At 32.0% G+C, this 20,684-nt stretch overlaps 1 protein-coding gene across 1 annotated transcript in view; it reads left to right on the top strand.

Annotated features, from left to right (window-relative positions):
* The window catches only part of LOC148312019 (B-cell receptor CD22-like), a 571,734-nt gene that overhangs the window by 446,436 nt on the left and 104,614 nt on the right, over positions 1-20,684 (top strand). The window contains exon 10 of the mRNA XM_088277952.1: positions 4,964-5,123. Within this exon, the coding sequence (XP_088134078.1) occupies positions 4,964-5,123 (160 nt within the window). The remainder of the gene's footprint in view (positions 1-4,963; positions 5,124-20,684) is intronic.

Below are 20,684 nucleotides of genomic sequence, written 5' to 3' on the forward strand. Positions count from 1 at the left end.
CAAGATAAAGATGAGGAAATTAATCTCGAGAGTTAAGAATCAAAATGTATTGATGGTGGTTCAATACAGATTTCAATGGCGTTTTTAATGGACGCTGAGAGAAAATTGTAGATGTTGATGGAAATTCTGACGACCTTATTTATATTTTCGTGGCCTCTTCAAAGTTCTTTTATGAATTATTTTTTTTAATACATTTAAATAAATATGACCTTCTTTAGATTCCTGTTTTAAAATTTTATATTTTCTTGTAAATTTTGAGTATGAGAACGAATACAAAAGTAAACGTTTTAATATTTTTAACTATACGAACTCGGTAGTCAGTATCCTTACATTATTTTTAAATCATCAATTTTTTGATTAATTTTTATCTTTTAAATTCAATACGTATAAATAAACAAACTTTAATTCCTTTATTTAATAAAATTAAATAAAACAAAACATAGTATTTGAATTTTGTAGTGGCTTTTTAAATTTTTTAACTTTTAAATTTAATAACTTTTAAATTTTTTAAATTTAAAAGTTAAAAAATTTTTGTAATTTTCAATGTTAAAAAAGTTGTTTTACACATGTTTGTATATTTTATGCATTTGTATTTAACAATGAGTATTTTATGAAATTAGATTTAATCGGTAAATTTAAAAAAATATATTTTTATAAATTGATAATTTTCGATGGCATTTGTATGTAACTGCATTTTTACCAAACAACGGCGTTGTAGAGTTTTACAAAAAAAAATATTGAAATTGAATATAATATTTCTTAAAAATATATATTTGATCGCTAAAAATGTTCTATCACAACTGTACATAATTCCTGAAAAATTTATTAAGGCAGCAATTTAAACTCAAGGATCGCCAATAAATGTGCCCTGTGGATAAAGCCCTTTATATTAGCCGCTCACTTCAGTGATGAAATATTTTTTCATTGAACGGACCACTCAGGATCCGAAATGAATTATGATTGCGCCTTCCCAATTTCTAAAGCCTTTATGAGAAAATAAAGCAAATCTTTTATTGGCGAACTTCATTTAACGCTCATGAACAAACTGATAATATACCCTCAAAGGATAACTTCCAACTTTTCATCTTCAATAGAGAAATAAATTTAATCTGATTTTGAAGAAAAATCCCCAATAACGTGAACAACGGTTCTCATTAAGACGAAATTTTATCAGAAAATACGAAGTTCGTAATTTGTAATTAAAATGTATTATTAATTATTATATTGAGTACTTATTACTGTTTTTACATGATTTTTTTTCATAATTTCGAAGCAATAATTTCACCTAGTTTTTTTAACCGTGTTGACTTATAATAATAACAAACCCTTATCGGCACCCCAATGGTGCATAGGGCACTGCGTCATATAAACGCAGTGTTATCTTGATCGTTTACATACATATGAAGGAAAGGTCATCAGCTCTCCGCTTCAGATACCAGTCCAGGGTAATATTGCATTAAAATTAGAGTGGAAAAATCACTATTTATTTGACCCTCCCTGGGAATCGAACCCGAGACCTCCAGAACGGTAGCCGAGCGTGCTGACCATTACACTACGGAGGCAGACAAAAAACAAATCTTTGGCAAACAAGGCCAGTGTAGACTAAAGTTTTTATTTATATCGATAGGTAAAAATGCACGTATTCAAATTCAATGTTATGTCAAAGAGTACGTAGGTAAGTTACAGCGGCTGTTAAGAAGCATGCTACCCGCCATGAGTTAGTTTAGCGTGTATTGCTGCTACGGTCAAAAAAGTTATTTATACACTGCCGACAATTTCAGTCACTGGCCTCCTCGGATTATTATATGTATATTACTACTATTTTTTAAATGAAATACGCTGCCGACGATTTCAGTCACTGACTGCCTCTGATAACCATATATTTACTACTATTTTTTAAGTGAATGCACTGCCGACAATTTCAATCATTGGCCACCTTTGCTTACCACATATGTAATTTATGGAATCCTTTCAAAATGTTGTGAAATTAGGTATGTATGTATGTAGATTGAGTCCAAACGTCCGATCCTTACACTCTGTGAAAGGCGATTCCAAATCAAACGTATCTTAAAATGTTTTGCATTAAAAGGACATTCAGAGTATAAAGGAGAACTGAAAGATGTGTTTCCAGCATCTGTACCCGGGATCTCTCCATATAAATTTGTATTTGCGAACGGCGTCCCCTCTGGTAACCAGAGTTGGACGTCGCTCATAAATACGTTCTTTTTACGTTCACCTTTTCGGCCTTATGTTATCCCTATCGCCGCATCTTGGCACAACATCCCCCGCCCTGAGAGCGAATCGACCTTTTAATATTCCACATGCGCCACGAGGGCGGCCCCACTTTGCGCAGCATAGACACCCGCCCAATTCATCGTTACTATATTTAATATTTTTTGACATCTCGTCAAAGATGAAGAAGAATATGGAAGTCTGAGCATTAATAGGGCTGACGACCGTCATAGGCCGGTTTAAGCGATCACTTTACACACATGTAACATTCACAAATTCTACCCATTATTGACAACCACACCACTCAAATTCTTGGAATTTCTATATATATGAAACAATTTAGAAACCTTGTTCTTGAATCACTAGAACTTCACTAGAGACATCTATTGGTGAGATGTAAAGAAGCTTTTTACTAAGCAGAAACTATTATATTAGTATGTGAGGTCCGAATCCTGGATTTAATCACACACATGAGAAGCGCCAGAAAATACCATTTTCATTTTTATTATTAAGCTTATAATTTGACCGGATAATTTATTTACAACATTTGGACACACTCAAAATGTTTCGAACTATATATAATATTAAGTCAGTACTCCGTGGTAGTTCCTCTTCTTCTTCTTCTGCTTCGTGTAGGCCTTGTGGCCTATTTTTCGAGGGATTAATCTCCTGCAATGTTGGATTCTTAGCTGTCATTGTATTCTGATCTGTATTCTGATCTTGGTGGTCCGCCTGGGAGTCGAGACTGTCAGGGTTTACTTAAAAAACTAACTAACTAACCATCACGCCGCTTCCTCGCAGGGGTAGGCAGTGAGAATACATTCTTCATTATACACTCTGTCCTTGCAAACATTCTTCGCCTCTTCCACGTTCATGCATCTCCTCATAAATACCCGCCGATTGTTTCGACTCCTAACCTGACCACTTTCAAGTATTTGGCATACTTGATCGTGCCAAGTTTCTCTCGGTCTTCCTTTGCTCCTTTTTCTAATTACATTTGTTTTACCGTCCTTTCCTCACTCATTCGTCATACATGTCCAAACCATCTCAACACACCTTTCGATAAGGCTTTATTTTTATCGATAAGGCTTGTCTCAGCTTTGCATTCCGTCCTTATTTCAATATTCGAACATCTATCATACATCGTTTTGTCGCACATTCTTCTGAGAGATTGCATTTCGACTGCGTTCAGTCTTCTTTCATCCTTCTTTTGCCAGCTCCATGTTTTCCTTCCATACATTAGGCTTACATACATTCCGGAACCAGGACTCCGTTGTGTACTGCCAGTTTAGCTGTCGCTAAATTATTGGGTATACTTTCAATGACAAAATAATATTCTGAAACTATTTTATTCATTTTTTAGCGCAATGGCAGCGTCATCGGTTGACCTTATCAGCAACACACAAAATATGTACTAAACATTCATATTGGCGGACAGGATGCTTCCTGACGGCTGCTGTCGCTCGCCATTTTCAATATTTTGCATTATTGTTTTTTTTTTCATTGCATCATAAGCATTATGAAATAAAATAAAATTTTCATAAACGTGTGCTTTTTATTTATTTTTTTTCCATTTAAACAACTTAACTGAACCACAAATCTGGACCAGGTACAGCTAGTTAACAAATAAAATAATATATTTCTTTCCACAACGAATGGTCACCTTGTAAATGGGCCATAACTATGGCGAGTCCGTTCTATAGGGGAATGAAAACATCCTGAATACCATACCTCATTACTTTTTGCCTTAAACTTTGTATAGCCTTTCTCGTACAGCCCCTTAAGTGGTATATTATATCCTTTATCATTATTACATTCAAAGAAAATGGATGCGAATGAAGTTATCATTCTTACAAACCGTATCTCGAGTTTTCAACACAATCGTGTACATTTATATCTCTCAAACCCTTATTTGTACCCAATGGTGCATAGGGCACTTACTTTAACTCAACTGAACCATATATGTTATCGAGAACGTAAAATAATATCTCGGGTTTTCAGCACAATTGTGTACATTTTTATCCCTTCAACCCTTATTTGTACCCAATGGTGTAAAGAGCACTTACTGTAACTCAAAAAACTAACTCATCTTTGAAATTTTAGACGCCTGTTGTGGCTGCCTAAATGTAAAATGTTGAATGTTACACATATCGCCCACTCCTTTCAAGAACGTCATAAATAAAAAAAAAATGATTTTTCAGGAGAACGTTTTTAAGCATAAAAAAATATAATACAATGCATTAAAAATAAATATCAAGCTACTTTAGAAGAAATATAAATATCAAGAACTTTTTACTTTACAACAGATCTTTTTACGTAAAACATGAGGGTTTTTTCTGCATTTGAAAAATATTTTGGATATTTAAAAAATAATTAAAAACCTTTTCTTCAAAATGCAAAAACAACACTTTCTGCCGTGTAGAGGGTAAATATTAAGTTAAAAATATGCCTCTTTTGCTAGGATATAGTACATTTTTTGGGTATTCCGAAAACATGCACAACTGAAAATTGACGATTTTTGATTTATGACGTTGTTGAAATGAGTGAGCGATATGTTAAGTGATCATTTAAACTAGCCTATAACATGTCGTAAGCCCTGTGGAGAAACCCATATTTGTGAACAAGGATTTAGATACAACCAGAATGATGTGAATAAATAAAGTGTATGACGTACAAAAATCTTTAAAAAAATCTTTTTTAATTACGTTTTCCAAATTTAATTTTTTTGCAGGATAAACAAGTGATCCAGAACGTCACTTCCGGAGTGATTTTGAGCACGAGATCTCTGGTGCTGCAGCGGGTTGCACGCCAGCACGCTGGTGCATACGCGTGCAGAGCAGCAAATGCACGCGGAGAGACGTCATCTCAACCTGTAAAGCTACGCGTACAATGTAAGTATTTTTTTCTGTGCAGCATTTTTTCTTTATCATAGTATTTTCTATACCATTCCAAGAGCTTACAATAACATTATAAATACTAGGTTTATAATTATAATTAAAACCAATCCAAGAGCTTACAATAACATTACAAATACTTGATTTATAATTTAAAACCATTCCAATAGCTTACAATAACATTGTAAATACTTGGTATTTAATTTAAAACCATTACAAGAGCTTACAATTACATTATAAATACTTGGTAAACAATTTAAAACCATTCCAAGAGCATATAATAACATTATAAATACTTGGTATATAATGTAAAGTATAAATAATTAAAAAAATATATATATTTTTACGATATTGTCTTACACTCTTCTCTAAAACTCTTCTTATTGGTTTCGGAATAATCATTCCACCATCAGGTCAAATATAAATTTCCGTACTGGCAAAAGTATTTTTATAATGAAGAAAATACAATTTATGTTAATGTAGATATATCATCAAGTATTATCCGCGCCCAATGGTGCATAGGGCACTGCATCGTATTGACGCAGTGTTATCTTGATCGTTACTTACATGATGGCAAGTTGATCACTCATGCGCTTCAGAAACCAGTCCAGGGTAATATTAAATATCTATTGAAAATTGAACGAGTGAAAATTACTTTTATTTATTTGACCCCCCCCCTCCTGGGATTCGAACCCGGGACCTCCAGCGCGGTATCTAAACACGTTAAGCATTACACCACGGAAGCGAAAAAAATTACTATCGAGCATAGAGGACAATTAGTATTTTATACATCTAATTAGAAATACTTCAATGAAAAGTTCAAAATGGAGTTTATTTCTCATTTTATGCTCGTATTTGAAGCGCTTGTCAATCTTCATTATGATGTAAAAAGGATAAATAGTATTGCAGATATTCCTACAAATAATTTATCAAATAATATGCACATCTGATTTTATTTTTGATATTTCTTTAATATTTCAATGAAGTTTATACTTATGTTTACCGTGAATAACACAAATTTGCCTATTTCAACCTAATTGGTTTGGGAAGAGAAACAAAATTGACATAAAATTTGAAGTTATGCTTATTAAAAATATTTGATGAGTAATGTTTTTTCTTTATAATTTATAATATGGGTCAAGAGCTTTTGCTGGCTGCTTTCTCTTTGTGTTTCTCGTGAAAAAGTTTTAAGTTTTAAAATAACAACCAAACGCTGTAAAAAAGAGATTTGTTTTTGTATCACTCAAAAGTATGATCATGGAGCGAATATACTAACAATGGGTTTTTTTGGTATAATTAAATGACAAAGCCTAAACTAACGTATCGTACTTTGTTCCGAATAAGATTTTTCTGAGAAAACGTAATTGGAAACTTTTTGCAGATAAATTCGCTCTCTGGCGGTGATTTGAACAAAATGAAAAATTTGTAAACCTTTAGTAAATATGTAAAAAAAATGAATTTTATTTGATTGAATAATAACGAATTTCATTAATTGATCCGGCAGTCACTTGTGGTAAAATCTATCCAATTTAATTTTAGTTTTACTAAGAAAATACCACTATTTCTTAAAATATACTATGACACGAATTTTGATGCATTCCGCATCATTTACTAACGTGTTTGAAAATGATACGGAATGCATGATTTTGAGAAAAAGTGGTATTTACTAAGTAAAACTTAAATATAATAATGAGTTATTTAAAATTATTTGTGTTTTTATTTTCGAATACAAAATTAAACATTTTTCGTTGGCCAATGTAAAGCGAATAATTCAATTCAACATTTCACAAAGCTATATCTTTTTTTTTTTCAATATTTAATTTAAACAAACACAACGATTAAAAAATAAGGCTAAATGTATGACCTTAACATGGGAAAATCCAATCATGGCAAATTATTCTGAATTGGAAAATTATAAATATTATGATTATTACGTCATTAATAAAATACTGCTTTAGGAATAAAAACATTAGTAAGAACTTAAACCCTTAAAAATGTTTATTTCTAAAGAAATAAGGAAGGAATGCAACGCTGAGATAAGCATTATCGATAAAATTAAGAAAGGTGTGTTGAGATGGTTTGGACATGTGGAACGAATGAGTGACGAAAGAACGGTAAAACAAATTTATGAGGCGAATGTTAGTGGGAAAAGAAGCAGAGGAAGACCGAGAAAAAAATGGCACGATCAGGTATGCCAAATACTTGAAAGTGGTCAGGTTAGGAGTCGTAACAATCGGCGGGTATGTATGAGGAGATGCATGAACGTGGAAGAGGCGAAGAATGTTTGCAAGGACAGAGTGGTGTGGCGCTCTATTCTCTCTGCCTACCCCTGCGGGGAAGCGGCGTGATGGTTAGTTGGTTAATTAGTTAGATTTTAATATCAGTAATAAATGTAATTTTGAAGATTCGATTTTTGATTATTGAAGAGAGATTGATTAGTTTAATTTTATATTTCTATGTAATTCAATTTTTTTATTTACTTAATATTTACAAAACTTTAGCAATGAATGTTAAATTTAAAACCATTTAAAGTGTTTTTTCAACTAAGTTGATTATCACTTTGTCAAAAAACTTTAAACAGACTTCCATATTCTTCTTCTCTGTGTTGAGATGTCAAAAATAATGTTAAAAAACAGTTAACTAATAACATTTGTTATATAATATCATATTATACCTGCGTGAATGTCCTGGTATCTTAGATAAGAACCATCGATTCAGAAAAGTCCTTGGCGAAGAAATCATTAATTTCAATAACGATTACTTCCTCATAAGTTATCGCGAGTCAATATGTTATTGCAAGTCAAACAACGGTAAGGTCTCCCTATAATATTGCAAAAGTATCGCGCAGTATGTGTATGGCAGTTCGTATGAAGCCCCATACTCTATTGCAATCCTATACACACCTCGCCAAAACGTTTTAGCCAAACTTCCATTATAACAACAAACTTACTTTCGACTCGAGACTCAAGCCGAGATATTTCATATACCGAAACTGTAAATTACACAAAATACACGGTACGGCGTAACTCACACACGTTTCATTATTTTTTTAACCCTTTCTGCCAAGATTTATTTTTAACTACGGAAAAGCTGTTTCATTTTAGGAACATAACTCCCGGCACGCACGGCACTGAAGTAATGTATGTCTTCTGTTTTTTCAATATATGTATGTATTTCCTACGGACAATTTAGGATACCTATCTTTTTCTGTTCTAGGTTCTTATTGAGGCACTTATTATACGGCTTATACGAAATATAACTTAATGTAACTAAAAAATAAACGATACTCATTTTTAAAAATGAATTTAGTGTGGTGAATTAAGGCAAGTCAGTTTTAAAATATTAGATAAAGAGGTAATCATTCGATTTTGTTCTTTTCATTGATATTTCAACATAGATGAAAAAGAATATGAAAGTCTTGGTATTTAAAAGACTAACGATTTGTCATAAGCTGGATCACCTTATACACGTGTAACATTTACCATTCTACCTATGATTGACATCCCACACTTCTCAAATTTCGGAAGTTGCATTTACCATTCAATACATACCTTCTTTCACGTGTCCTTCTTTACATGCTTTTCACGTCTATCGACAGCACCTTTGGTTGAATTGAATAAGTTTTTTTTTCATTCAGCAGAGACCTTTTTGTAATGTATGTATGATCCTTCCCGAAAGGTTAAGAAGTGTGATTGTCAATCATGGCTGGAATGGTGAATGTTATACTTGTATAAAGTAATTATTTACCCCAGCCTATGATAGTTCGTAAGCCCTGTAAATACCCTTACTTCCATATTATTCATCTTCTATGATGAGATATCAATATAAATGTGAATGAAACCCAGATTTGTAAACAAAGGTTTGGACACATTGTATTGAGCCCGGGTATTTACAGGACTGTAAATACCTGTAAATATATATCTTCAGATGTAAAAAAGGGAAGAAACCCAGATTGGTGAACATGGATATGGACTCAAAACGTTTTGTTAAAATTCACAATAGATTTTCCTCTTCATTCATATAACATCCATGTTCTTCTTCATCTTTGTTGAGATATCAAAAAAAATATTTTATTTATTTTTAAACGATACTCTTTTTCCCAATCTCTACTTTGTAGAGAAGAAGAAGAAGAAGATAAGACTAATTACTAGGAAGTAATTAGTTTTAAATGCAAGAAATCTTGTTCCGGAAAACTTTGTATTCTCGCTCTGCCAAATAACATACATATCAGCCGAATCTGTTCGTTAGGGGCGTTAATTATCCAACATGCCACGAGTTACGGGTTACCGTGTGTATTGAAGTCAACAAATTTGCACATTATTCCATTTCCTGTATGTGTGGAAGCGAAAGTTGAAGATTTCAAAACTTCTCGAAATTAAATTGGTGCGAGACGTTTTATTAGCTATATTATTATTTATCTTCGTTACCTCGTCTGTGCTGGCTGATATTATTTCTACTTGTGTTTGTGTTCATTCCGAATCTTGAAACACAAATAATTATACACGACGCAACGTATTTTCACTTCCGGTAACTTTCGTCGGCACTTTATGAAAGAAAGCAATATTTTTATTTACAATAAGTATATGGGTTTCAAATTCGTACATTAATTTATTTATTGATTTGCAGTTTAATTTGTACAACTCCATTTTAATTTATGTATTAATTTTTAAATTAAACACAGATTTTTTTAGTCTAAGTTTTATTTTATTAAAAATATATAAAAATTAATATTTTGACAAATGTTTCGCCTAGTTATAGCTTTTTCAAACGAATGTGAAGATTAAATTGACTGACGGTCCTTATGTAGCTATACAATTCTAGGTACTTAAGTAATAATAATTAGATATCTTAACGTCTTACGTCCGCCTCCGTAGTGTAATGGTCAGCACGCTCGGCTACCGTTCTGGAGGTCCCGGGTTCGATTCCCAAGGGGGGTAAAATAAATTTAAGTGATTTTTTCACTGTAATATTTATTTAATATTACCCTAGACTGGTACCTGAAGCGGAGGGCTGATCACCTTTCCTTCATGTGTAAACGATCAAGATAACACTGCGTTTATATGACGCAGTGCCCTATGCACCATTGGGGTGCGGATAAGGGTTTTATTATTTTTATTATTATTATTAAGTTGTATTTTATTTAGAAAATACTTAAAAATTAATATTGTGACAATTGTTTCACCTGGTTATGGCATTTTCAAACGAATGTGAAGATTATATGGACTGACGGTCCTTATGTAGCTATACAATTGTAGATACTTAAGTAATAATAATTAGATATCTTAATAAGATAGCTTTTTATTTTTAAAAAAATAAACAGAGGATAATGGGTAATTCAATTTTATTACTATGGTAAATTGATATTGATTTTAACACTTCTCCACAACATTTCAATTAAAATAGGTTTAAAATTTAAGTAAGGAGTTGACAACTTTTTCGTTAAATTTCGTAATTTTCTAACTGACAATCGATTTGTATAAAATCAAACGATTAATCGTCTCACCTTAAATAGAATTTCACAATAGTTATATTATACATGTAATTCGTTTTTAAAGTATATTCTCTAAAATTGTAAGTGGAAGTAATTTATTACAAATATTTCCGATTCAAGCGATAATTTTATGAAGACTAAACGTAATTGTCTTAAAAATAATTCATCATCAAGATTTATTTCACAAAGTTTTCACATTTTACCCGCCGAAAATACTTTTCTGAACGTTGAATAATCCTTCAGCGTTATTTTTAGGCTTTCTTTCACCGTTAATTGCTCTTCGTTTTTCTTTATTTCTTAAAACACACAGTCGGTTTAAAAAAACATATAATTAAAAAAGAGTTAGACAAGTTTGGCGACCGTTTTATGCTTATTAATGACTTTTTTTTAAATAATTACTGTATACTACGTACTTTATAAAGAATATTAAAACATACTTAGAAAAACAACTTGCTTAAGAATATCGTATTTCCTAGCAATAAGCCCGCATGCATGTATTTTCTTTACGGTAAGATTTATAAGTAAATCCTTTCAATTATAGCTTCTTTCACATGCGAGTTCTCGGCAGCATCTATGGATGAATTAAGTCAGTTTTTTTATTTTACAAAGAAATGTGAACGTGAAATGTGTGTACGTTCCTAAATTAAGAAGTGTGGTTATTTATCATGGGTAGATTGGTAAATGTTACACTGCAAAAAATATTCACTTAAACCAGCTTATGACAGGACGTTAGTCCTGTTAATTTTTATACTTCCATATTCTTATTCATCTTTATTGAGAAACCACAGATTTTCTTTTCCGATTGAATAATGAAGCTACCCAAAAAATGGCAAATTATCACCAATTATAAAAGTCAATAGGTTCGTGATAAAAAGTGATTTTCAATAAAGTGAATTTTTTTTTTTTTCATAATTATGTACCAAAAAAACCGTGAACACTTTTTATAAGACCCCAGTATATACACATACAACATTTTGAGTGTGTCACAAAATCTGGATTATCTCCAATTAGAGGAGTTATTTTCATATTATTTTTTGACATCTCATCAAAGATGAAGAAGAATATGGAAATCTGGGCATTTACGGGGCTGACGACCGTCATAGGCTGGTTCAAGTGATCACTTTACACACGTGTAACATTCACCAATTCTACCCATTATTGACAACCACACTACTCAAATTCTTGGAAGTTCTATATATATATATGAACCAATTTAGAAACCTTGTTCTTGAATCACTAGAACTTCACTAGTCGTCAGCCCCGTAAATGCCCAGACTTTCATATTCTTCTTCATCTTTGATGAGATGTCAAAAAAAAAAAAAAAACATAATATACATTATATCTATATATATTTATAAATACATATATATATATATATATATATATATATATGTATATATATATATATATATATATATATATATATATATATATATATATATATATATATATATATATATATATATATATATATATATATATATATATGTATATATATATATATATGTATATATATATACATATATATATACAGTAATTTTTTTTTGATGTTAAAGATGTCTTCTCTTAGATGTGTGAGTGTGTATCTTCTTTTTAATTGAGAATTTATTTCGCTTAAACCATATAGATCTTACGTTTAGAAGGATAAGTCTTATTAAGATTTATACATGCGTTTCAATATCAATTTGCTCGAACTAAATAAGAGAGGAGAATTTCTTTCGTGGCGCTAAGCAGGGCAATCCGACCAGTCTTTAGTGAAAACATTTCTGGAAAATGTCCTCTAGAACCGGGAGAGGACAGGAGCGCAGGAGACGAAGGAGGGGAACGGATTAAGGTTCTTCAGTGATAATAATATATTACCGAGGAGGCGCAGTTCGGAGTACGCCTTTTCTGGCGACTTCGTACTACATTTATCTCATAGCCTTAAAACATCTCCCACTCGAATTTTATTTCGGTAGAAACCTTACGAAAATAATCATCTCGTCTGAGAAAATAGATAAGATTATTCGAGAACTTTCGAATAAAAATATTCATTCAGTTTTTTCTAGTGCTCGTACATAATATTCAAACCACTTTCAAGATTTATTATTTAATACAAAAACATATTTATTCTTAATATAAAATAAACAAAAAATATTTCCTACCTAAGACCGTTTTTGATTTCTCATCCCTCGTATCTCTAAAATGTATTCACTTTACAAATGTGTGATTTATACAAGTGTAGGTTATATGTTATATGTACGCAATATGTTAGTATACGATTAACATATACCCGTTTTTAGAAGAAGAAAAAATACATACCATAATTTTTAAAATAAAATATTGGGGATGCTTAATTTTTTTCATAACAGACGATTAAAATTAATTAAAAAAAAAAGATAAATATTTGTGTTTTATTATAAACAAAAATACTCCAATTTTATACTATTTCTGTGAGCCTAAAAATACGTATATAATTGTGGTAGAGTGGGTGCGAACCCAGAAACTTTGTCTCAAGAGTCCGCGACACTAACCACGGTACCACATTCTCATTTATATATGTATCATAAACATGTATATGTGTATATATATATATATATATATATATATATATATATATATATATATATATATATATATATATATATATATATATATATATATATATATATATATATATATATATATATATATATATATATATATATATATATATATATATATATATATATATATATATGTATATATTAATATAAATATATATGTATTTACATATGTTGAATATAAAAAGCGCTTAAAGCTTTCATGTAGGAAATCTCCAGTGGGCCATTCCAAACTTTAAACTAATCTGAAGAAGTTTACTTTGGTCTACTTCTCAGAAATTCTCATATAGCTTACTCTGTGTAATTATGAAGCATGGCCTTTTTTCTTCTTTTGGCACAAAAAATATGAATATCTTCTGGTTTTCCGAAGATAATAATAAATATGACTAAAATGTCTTTACATTCAAGGAAAATATATAATTTGTTTATTAATTACACCATACACGTGTTTACAATTTAAAATTTAAACGAGTTTTAATGAAAAATATCATTTAATTGTAACTTTGTTTTAAAATCACGATGAATATTTAATTATAGCTTAGTTATAATGTTTACCGGTTTCAGAAGCTCACCGCTTCTTTATCAGACTGATTAGTATTAATCATATTATTTATTGATTCGGCATTAACTTTGTGGAATGACATGATTATTTTATTAAAGTTAAACACTTGAATAATCCACTTTATCAAGTTTTATTTTTATTTACGACTAGTTTCGAAAACAACTACACTAAACTAAACGAATAAATATTTATTAACCTATATATACACCTAAATATATTTTTGTTCGTTAGTTTTAATTTGTACCAGAAGATGAAAACAATTGTCGTTTTCGAAACTAGTCGTAAATAAAAATAAAACTCGATAAAGTGGATTATTCAAGTGTTTAATTTTAATAAAATGGTATTAATCAGTCTTGATTAAGAAGCGGTTACCTTGACACACCCGCCTCAGTAGCTGTGAGATCTTTATAAAGGAAAAACGGAGAAAAGGGTGCTGGAGGCAGGGGTCAAGTAGGCCGGGATTAATTGAAACTCTATGACACTTCTATCTTCATCGATTTATTAATTGAAACAAAACAAAAAAAAAACCCACCAGTATAACTAGACACTCTTAAAAACTAATTGTCCTTTATATATAACTTAACCTACACTAAACATAATTATAACTGACTTAATTAACGCTTAAAAATTACCTTATATCTAAACCACTTAATGTCACATCGACGACACTAACACTCGCGGGGCGGCGTCGGCAGGACGACGCGGCCAAGGTTTCCGGGAGACAGGCCCGCGGAAGGGGGGGCGCAAGGGGCCGTGCGCGAGGCCGCGAAAGTGGCCCAACACGGGGGGCGCAAGGCGCCGTGTGCGAGGCCGCGAAAGTGGCCCAACGCGGGGCGGTGTGACATCCCTTGTGCTGATGAGGCGGCCGGCGGGAGAGAGAAGAGCGGCGATCACGTCGAGGCGCTGGGCGTAATCCGCGTATCGAAGAGGAAATACCGGATGACTCGCCCCAGGTCACCTACGTGATGCGCTGCGGAGCGTCCTCCTGACGGTCCGCAAGAGGCCGGCAATCAGCCACAATGATGCACCGCCCCGTCGTTACTTCACAACACTCACTTACACTCGACAACTTTGTTTAGTTTAGTTTGAACAACAACAACAATTTAATTTTATTTGAACTTTACCTCCCCGGTTTCAAACCGGGGAGCTCACGAAGCAACACGTCCAGCCGCAAGGGGCTAAGGACGCCGACGTTTTTTTTTTTAAACTTAGCCTCCCCGGTTTAAAACCGGGGAGCTCGCGAAGCAATACGTCCAGCCGCAAGGGGCTTCGGACGCCGACCTTTTTGCAAAATCGGCCCGAGGATCGTCTCCGGGCTGAGGGCCATAAAAATGCCTAGAGGAAGGGGAAGATAGTTGCCAGGTCGACCCCTGGCATGGAAATTTCCATCCGTCTGGCTCGACCCCGTGGGTCCTTGCAGACAATGGTCCTATACCTGAGCTGACCGTGACTTCAAGCTTCAGGTATATTCGTTGCAATTCGTTAAACAATATTTATTTTAAAAAAATAATAATTTACTTTTATCTTTATCGCAACTGAATTTTCGGCCAGACTAAAAATGCCACACATCAACATTAATCCGGTAGACATTGTAACTAAGTTATAATAAAATATATATAGTGATTTTAAAAGAATGTTACATATTTATTTTAAAATGGAAAATCACAAAGTTAGTGCTTGAAATATAAATTAGAGTACCTATTAAAGTTTCCTAATTGGGGTTTTTCGCGGCGATGGTTTGTTTTTTCAGTTCTGAATTTAATTTTTATTTACTAAATAATTATTTAAATTATTCATGAGTCATGCAGTCATAGATTATATGACCGAATGACAAGATCAATTGGGTACCTACCTACCTCTTTTATCCGATTATTAGTATTTTCTCATTTATTTCATTCATTTAGTAGACTGAATGCAGTCGAAATGCGATCTCTCAGAAGAATGTGCGACAAAACGATGTATGATAGATGTGCGAATAGTGAAATAAGGAAGGAATGCAAAGCTAAGATAAGCATTATCGATAAAATTCAGAAAGGTGTGTTGAGATGGTTCGGACATGTAGAACGAATGAGTGAGGAAAGAACGGTAAAACAAATTTATGAGGCGAATGTTAGTGGGAAAAGAAGCAGAGGAAGACCGAGAAAAACATGGCACGATCAGGTATGCCAAATACTTGAAAGTGGTCAGGTTAGGAGTCGAAACAATCGGCGGGTATGTATGAAGAGATGCATGAACGTGGAAGAGGCGAAGAATGTTTGCAAGGACAGAGTGGTGTGGCGCTCTATTCTCTCTGCCTACCCCTGCGGGGAAGCGGCGTGATGGTTAGTTACTTAGTTTTTTTCTCATTATTAAAAACTTCCGTAGTTCTATGATTTTGAAGATAATTGATATTATAGAATTTTATTGAGAAATACTCAATATGACTCGGAAAAAACGTGTTTTTTATGAATAAATCAACCTTTTTAAACAAATAATGTTATATTATGGTTTTAACACATCACAACTTGTTTTAGGAAGCCAATTCTATCTACAGTTATATGACAAACGAGTATTAAGTAACGTAAATTTTGTAATTTATTTACAACATTTTGAGTGTGTCCAAATACTTGTTCACAAAATCTGGATTATCTCCAATTACAGGAGTTATTTTCTTGTGATTCAAGAACAAAATTTCTAAATTGGTTCATATATATAGAACTTCCAAGAATTTGAGTAGTATAGTTGTCAATAATGGGTAAGTATTGTACACCTCTAGTTTTATTTTTTCATACACAATCAGCTTCGCAAGAATATTTGTTTTACTCTTTAAAAAAACACTATCGTATGTATTGGACTAACGAAGTGAATTGCATTTATATTAATTTTTAAGAGCATGATTTGATTTTTTTTTAATTCAAATGGATAACTGTACGATGTATGGAAGGATATGTATTTTTTAAACATGCAAATTTATGTTTTATTTTTTTCTTCTTCTTCTGTACGTGTCATATCAGATATAGCCATATCCCCCTGATGTCAATTATCACGTAAGAGTAAATGTCCTTGCCTTGGGCAACTCTAAACAGTGCCACTTTGAAGGTCCTGATCCCCGTCTAATCTCGTATATTCTGGAGCCAGGAAATCTGTCTTATGTCCACACCTCGTCAACCCTCTCTCTTGCCTTTTATGATAAGGCTCCATTACTAGTTTTTTTATCGCTATTAACAATATTGTTCTTACCTTCTTCCTTCTTAATCATTAAACACCTTAAGGATACAACTCTAAAACATAGAGACTTTTTTGTATGTTAAAAGCATTGTTTACTTTGTGGTATTGTAATATAACACTCTCCTTATCATTCATCGTTAACTTTGTGTTAAACCACTTTTATAAATACTTCTATTTATATTATTATCACTTATATTATTTGTCTTCTTTTTCTCTTTTAAAATTTAATTTTTATAACAAACGTCAAACCGTAATAATTTTATTTTGATGACCTGATGTTAGAATGATTATTCTGAAACCGTTTGTCACAAATAAGTGTTGTGTAATAAAAATGGTATTACACAAAGTAAACGATGAATGATAAGGAGAGTTTGATAAAGACTATTCTTAACATCCGTATGTTAAGAAAAGTATTAAAAATGATGCTGAATGCATCTAAACACGTGCCATAAAAGATTATAAGAAAAAGTTATGTATACTTTCTTTATTGCAAATTTAAAAGGAAAACACATAAGTTTTCTTTGAATTTTCACGAATATTCGCTAGTAATAAATAGTACATTAATTCTTCCTATCAATCATACTGTAGATAATAATTTCCTCAAGGAATTTTCTCCCTTTCGAATTCCTCGCGATCTTTACAAACATTTTGATACTCCCCCTCTCCATCTCATTATCCCCTTCCACTTCCTTCTTCTACTGCCATCCATTGTTACCACTTCTGGCAGTGAAGCAGCGGAATAAATGGCCGCTTTCTGAATTATTATAGGGGTTGGAACAATTGAGGTGCTGTGTTTAATATTTCGCAAAATAAAGGTGAAAGCCCGGAATTATCTGGAGTCAAAGCTCGAAATTTCATCTTGGAACTTGAATAAGGACTTCGTAATAAAAATAATGTAGATACTTATTGAAGGTAAAAAAATATCAGGTGACATAGATTACGATTTTCTGGGTTGAATTATTTTTTCCATAATATTTTGAGTGGATCGATCTATATATTATAATGGTTAACGTGTTTAGCTACCATACTGGAGGTCCCGAAAATAAATTTGAGTAATTTTACACTCTAATATTTATTTAATATTGCTCTGGCTTGTCCCTGAAGTGCAGGGGTGATCACCCTGCAATCATATAAGTAGCGATCAAGATAATGCTGCATCAATACGATACGTGAGCCCTTTGCACCATTAGGTAATGATATGGGGTTAGAAGAAGAGAAAAGAAAAAAGATATACTGTCTTGAAAAATATGAAGAATAATAAAGTAGTTCGGGTATTAATAGAGCTTACGATATAGGCTTCCACTAATAAAAAAAACTTAATTATTTCAACCAAAGATGCCGCTGAATATGTAGAACACGTAAGATCTTGAAGTATAGCCATATGTTATTTCAGAAATACATATAGCCATACTTTAAGAGTAGTGTGGTTGTCAATCACAGGTTAATGTTACACGTGTATCAAGAGATTAGATCAGCATATGACAAGTCGTAATACCCATAAATACCCAGACTTCCATATTCTTCTTCATCTACATTAAAATATTATCAATCATAAAAAAAGTGTTTAAAAGATTTTTTGAATGAGTTAATTAGTATACATGTATTTTTTTAGGAGAGAGAGAGAAAGAAATAAAAATCATAATGATATTCTATGAAATAGCCTAAGGCAAAAAACCTAATACCCTGAAAAAATATCCATTTTCCACATTATTTTTCGTAATACGTTAGAACGCGACAAAATTATTAGAACGAAGCTGAATATTAATTAATTAAAAGGTAGAAAATTTCAGTTTTTATTTGAAATCCTCTATACACATATTTATTCCTGCCATAAGTGTTAGCGTAAGAGAATAGCGCCGATAATCTGTAAAATGTTATGTAGAATATTTACTTGAAAGAAGTACAGGTCGCACAGAGATATTCTTATTCATTATTCCCAAATAAGTATACTTTTTTATTTACTTATATTCTACTATATTCAAATCACCCCACCTATTTTCCACAAACATGGCTTTAAATTTGAATATCTCCACCCCCATACTAGAATCAAGAGAAACAATCTCCATTTCTAATGGAAATGTACTTTCTTATCAAATAATGTATTTTCTTTTTTAATTTTATTTAACTTGGTTAAAACTACTTTCACATATATCTATTGTAATACGTATTTTGATGAATTTAACATCATTTTAAAACACTGTTTAACGATGCTGTATGCATAGAAACACATGGCTTCATAGATTTTTTGGAAATAATGGTATCTACCAAGTAAAATTTTAATTAAAATGTATAAATATCATCACAAAATCAATTCCATGACACAGTACGTATGATTTTACAACAGTCATTTATGTTGGATAGAGAAAGCTTTTATTTAGCAGGGACCCTTTTATTAGTATGCAAGATTCGAACCCCGGAATATTTTTACTTCCTGGGAAACGCCTGAAAACATTATTAAAAAAATGTATGAAGTTTGTTATTTTACCAGTTATTTCAATTCACAGCATTTTAGTTGTGCCCTAATACTTGTTCACAAATCTGGGTTTTTTCAACTTGGGAGTTATTTTACATTTTTTACATCTCAACATAGATGAAGAAGAATACAGATGTTTCCCAACAAGTAAAATAATCTTGCAAACAAACAAAAGGGTTTTTGCTTTTTATTATATGTATTTGGACACCTTCGAAATGTTGTGAATTATCTTTCTCTTAAAAAATGGATATCTGAAAACGATGCTACCGATTCTGTGTGTGCCACGTAGTAAATATAACTACCCTTATAAAAAATGGAGTGTTTACATGACGAGAAGGCTTCTCGGTCGGCTTACGGCGGAGCAGCGGAAATTTTAAAGTCAGCACCGGTGAATTTTACGTCATAAATATTGATGGAAACTTTTCCGCCACCGAAATTCCGCCCTTGATGCTTGCGAGAAAGTAAGGAAATCCTGTTGAAAATTCCTTCCGAAAACAATTTGGGTTCCATTGTTGTTGGCTGCGGCGTTCTAACAACAGTCCTTTTCAGCTGCCATTGGCTGCTCTGCTGAGAATACAGCTTCCTTGCCGCAGATGACCCTTTCGGACCCTGACTAAATATCTTATTTTTTACATAATAAATTAATTTTCAAATTACAAAATTAAAAAAACTTTTAAGTTGTTATTACATGACGTAAAATGCAATTCTATAAGGAAATATCAGTACAATACTTTAAATGAAACGTTATCGATCCTCTTGAGATCGCAAGAAATTAATGAATTTTCCTTTTAAATGTTAAAATCCTACTAGTAGTATAAATTTTTATAACATAAAAGTAAAACATCCTGAAAATTGTTTCGCCCTATTTATTATCAAACTACATTATCAAACCACTACAGTAGTTTTATAATGCCCTAACAAGGCGAAACAATTCTAACGATTTTTATTTATCTTTTTAATAAAATAAACTTTACTACTCAGAAGACGTAAATCAGTGTTTGATTTTAATGTTTTATTACAAATTTACAGTTGTACAAATTAAACGCCAGACCAATAAATAATTGTGTGTTTAAGTCTTTTTTTTTAATTTTAGTGAATATTCAACGATAATTCTGGTTTAATGATGATTATTTAAAAAACGTATTTTTCATGACACGATATACATTATAAGAAACACATTTGAACTCCTTTGTATTAAAATAACGCCATTTTTTTTTAAATTCCAAAACATCGAATCCCTGAA

This window comes from Brachycentrus maculatus, unplaced genomic scaffold, assembly GCF_059751285.1.
Source record: "Brachycentrus maculatus isolate JH-2025_06_01 unplaced genomic scaffold, ASM5975128v1 h1tg000050l, whole genome shotgun sequence".
NCBI classification, from domain to species: Eukaryota; Metazoa; Arthropoda; class Insecta; order Trichoptera; family Brachycentridae; genus Brachycentrus; species Brachycentrus maculatus.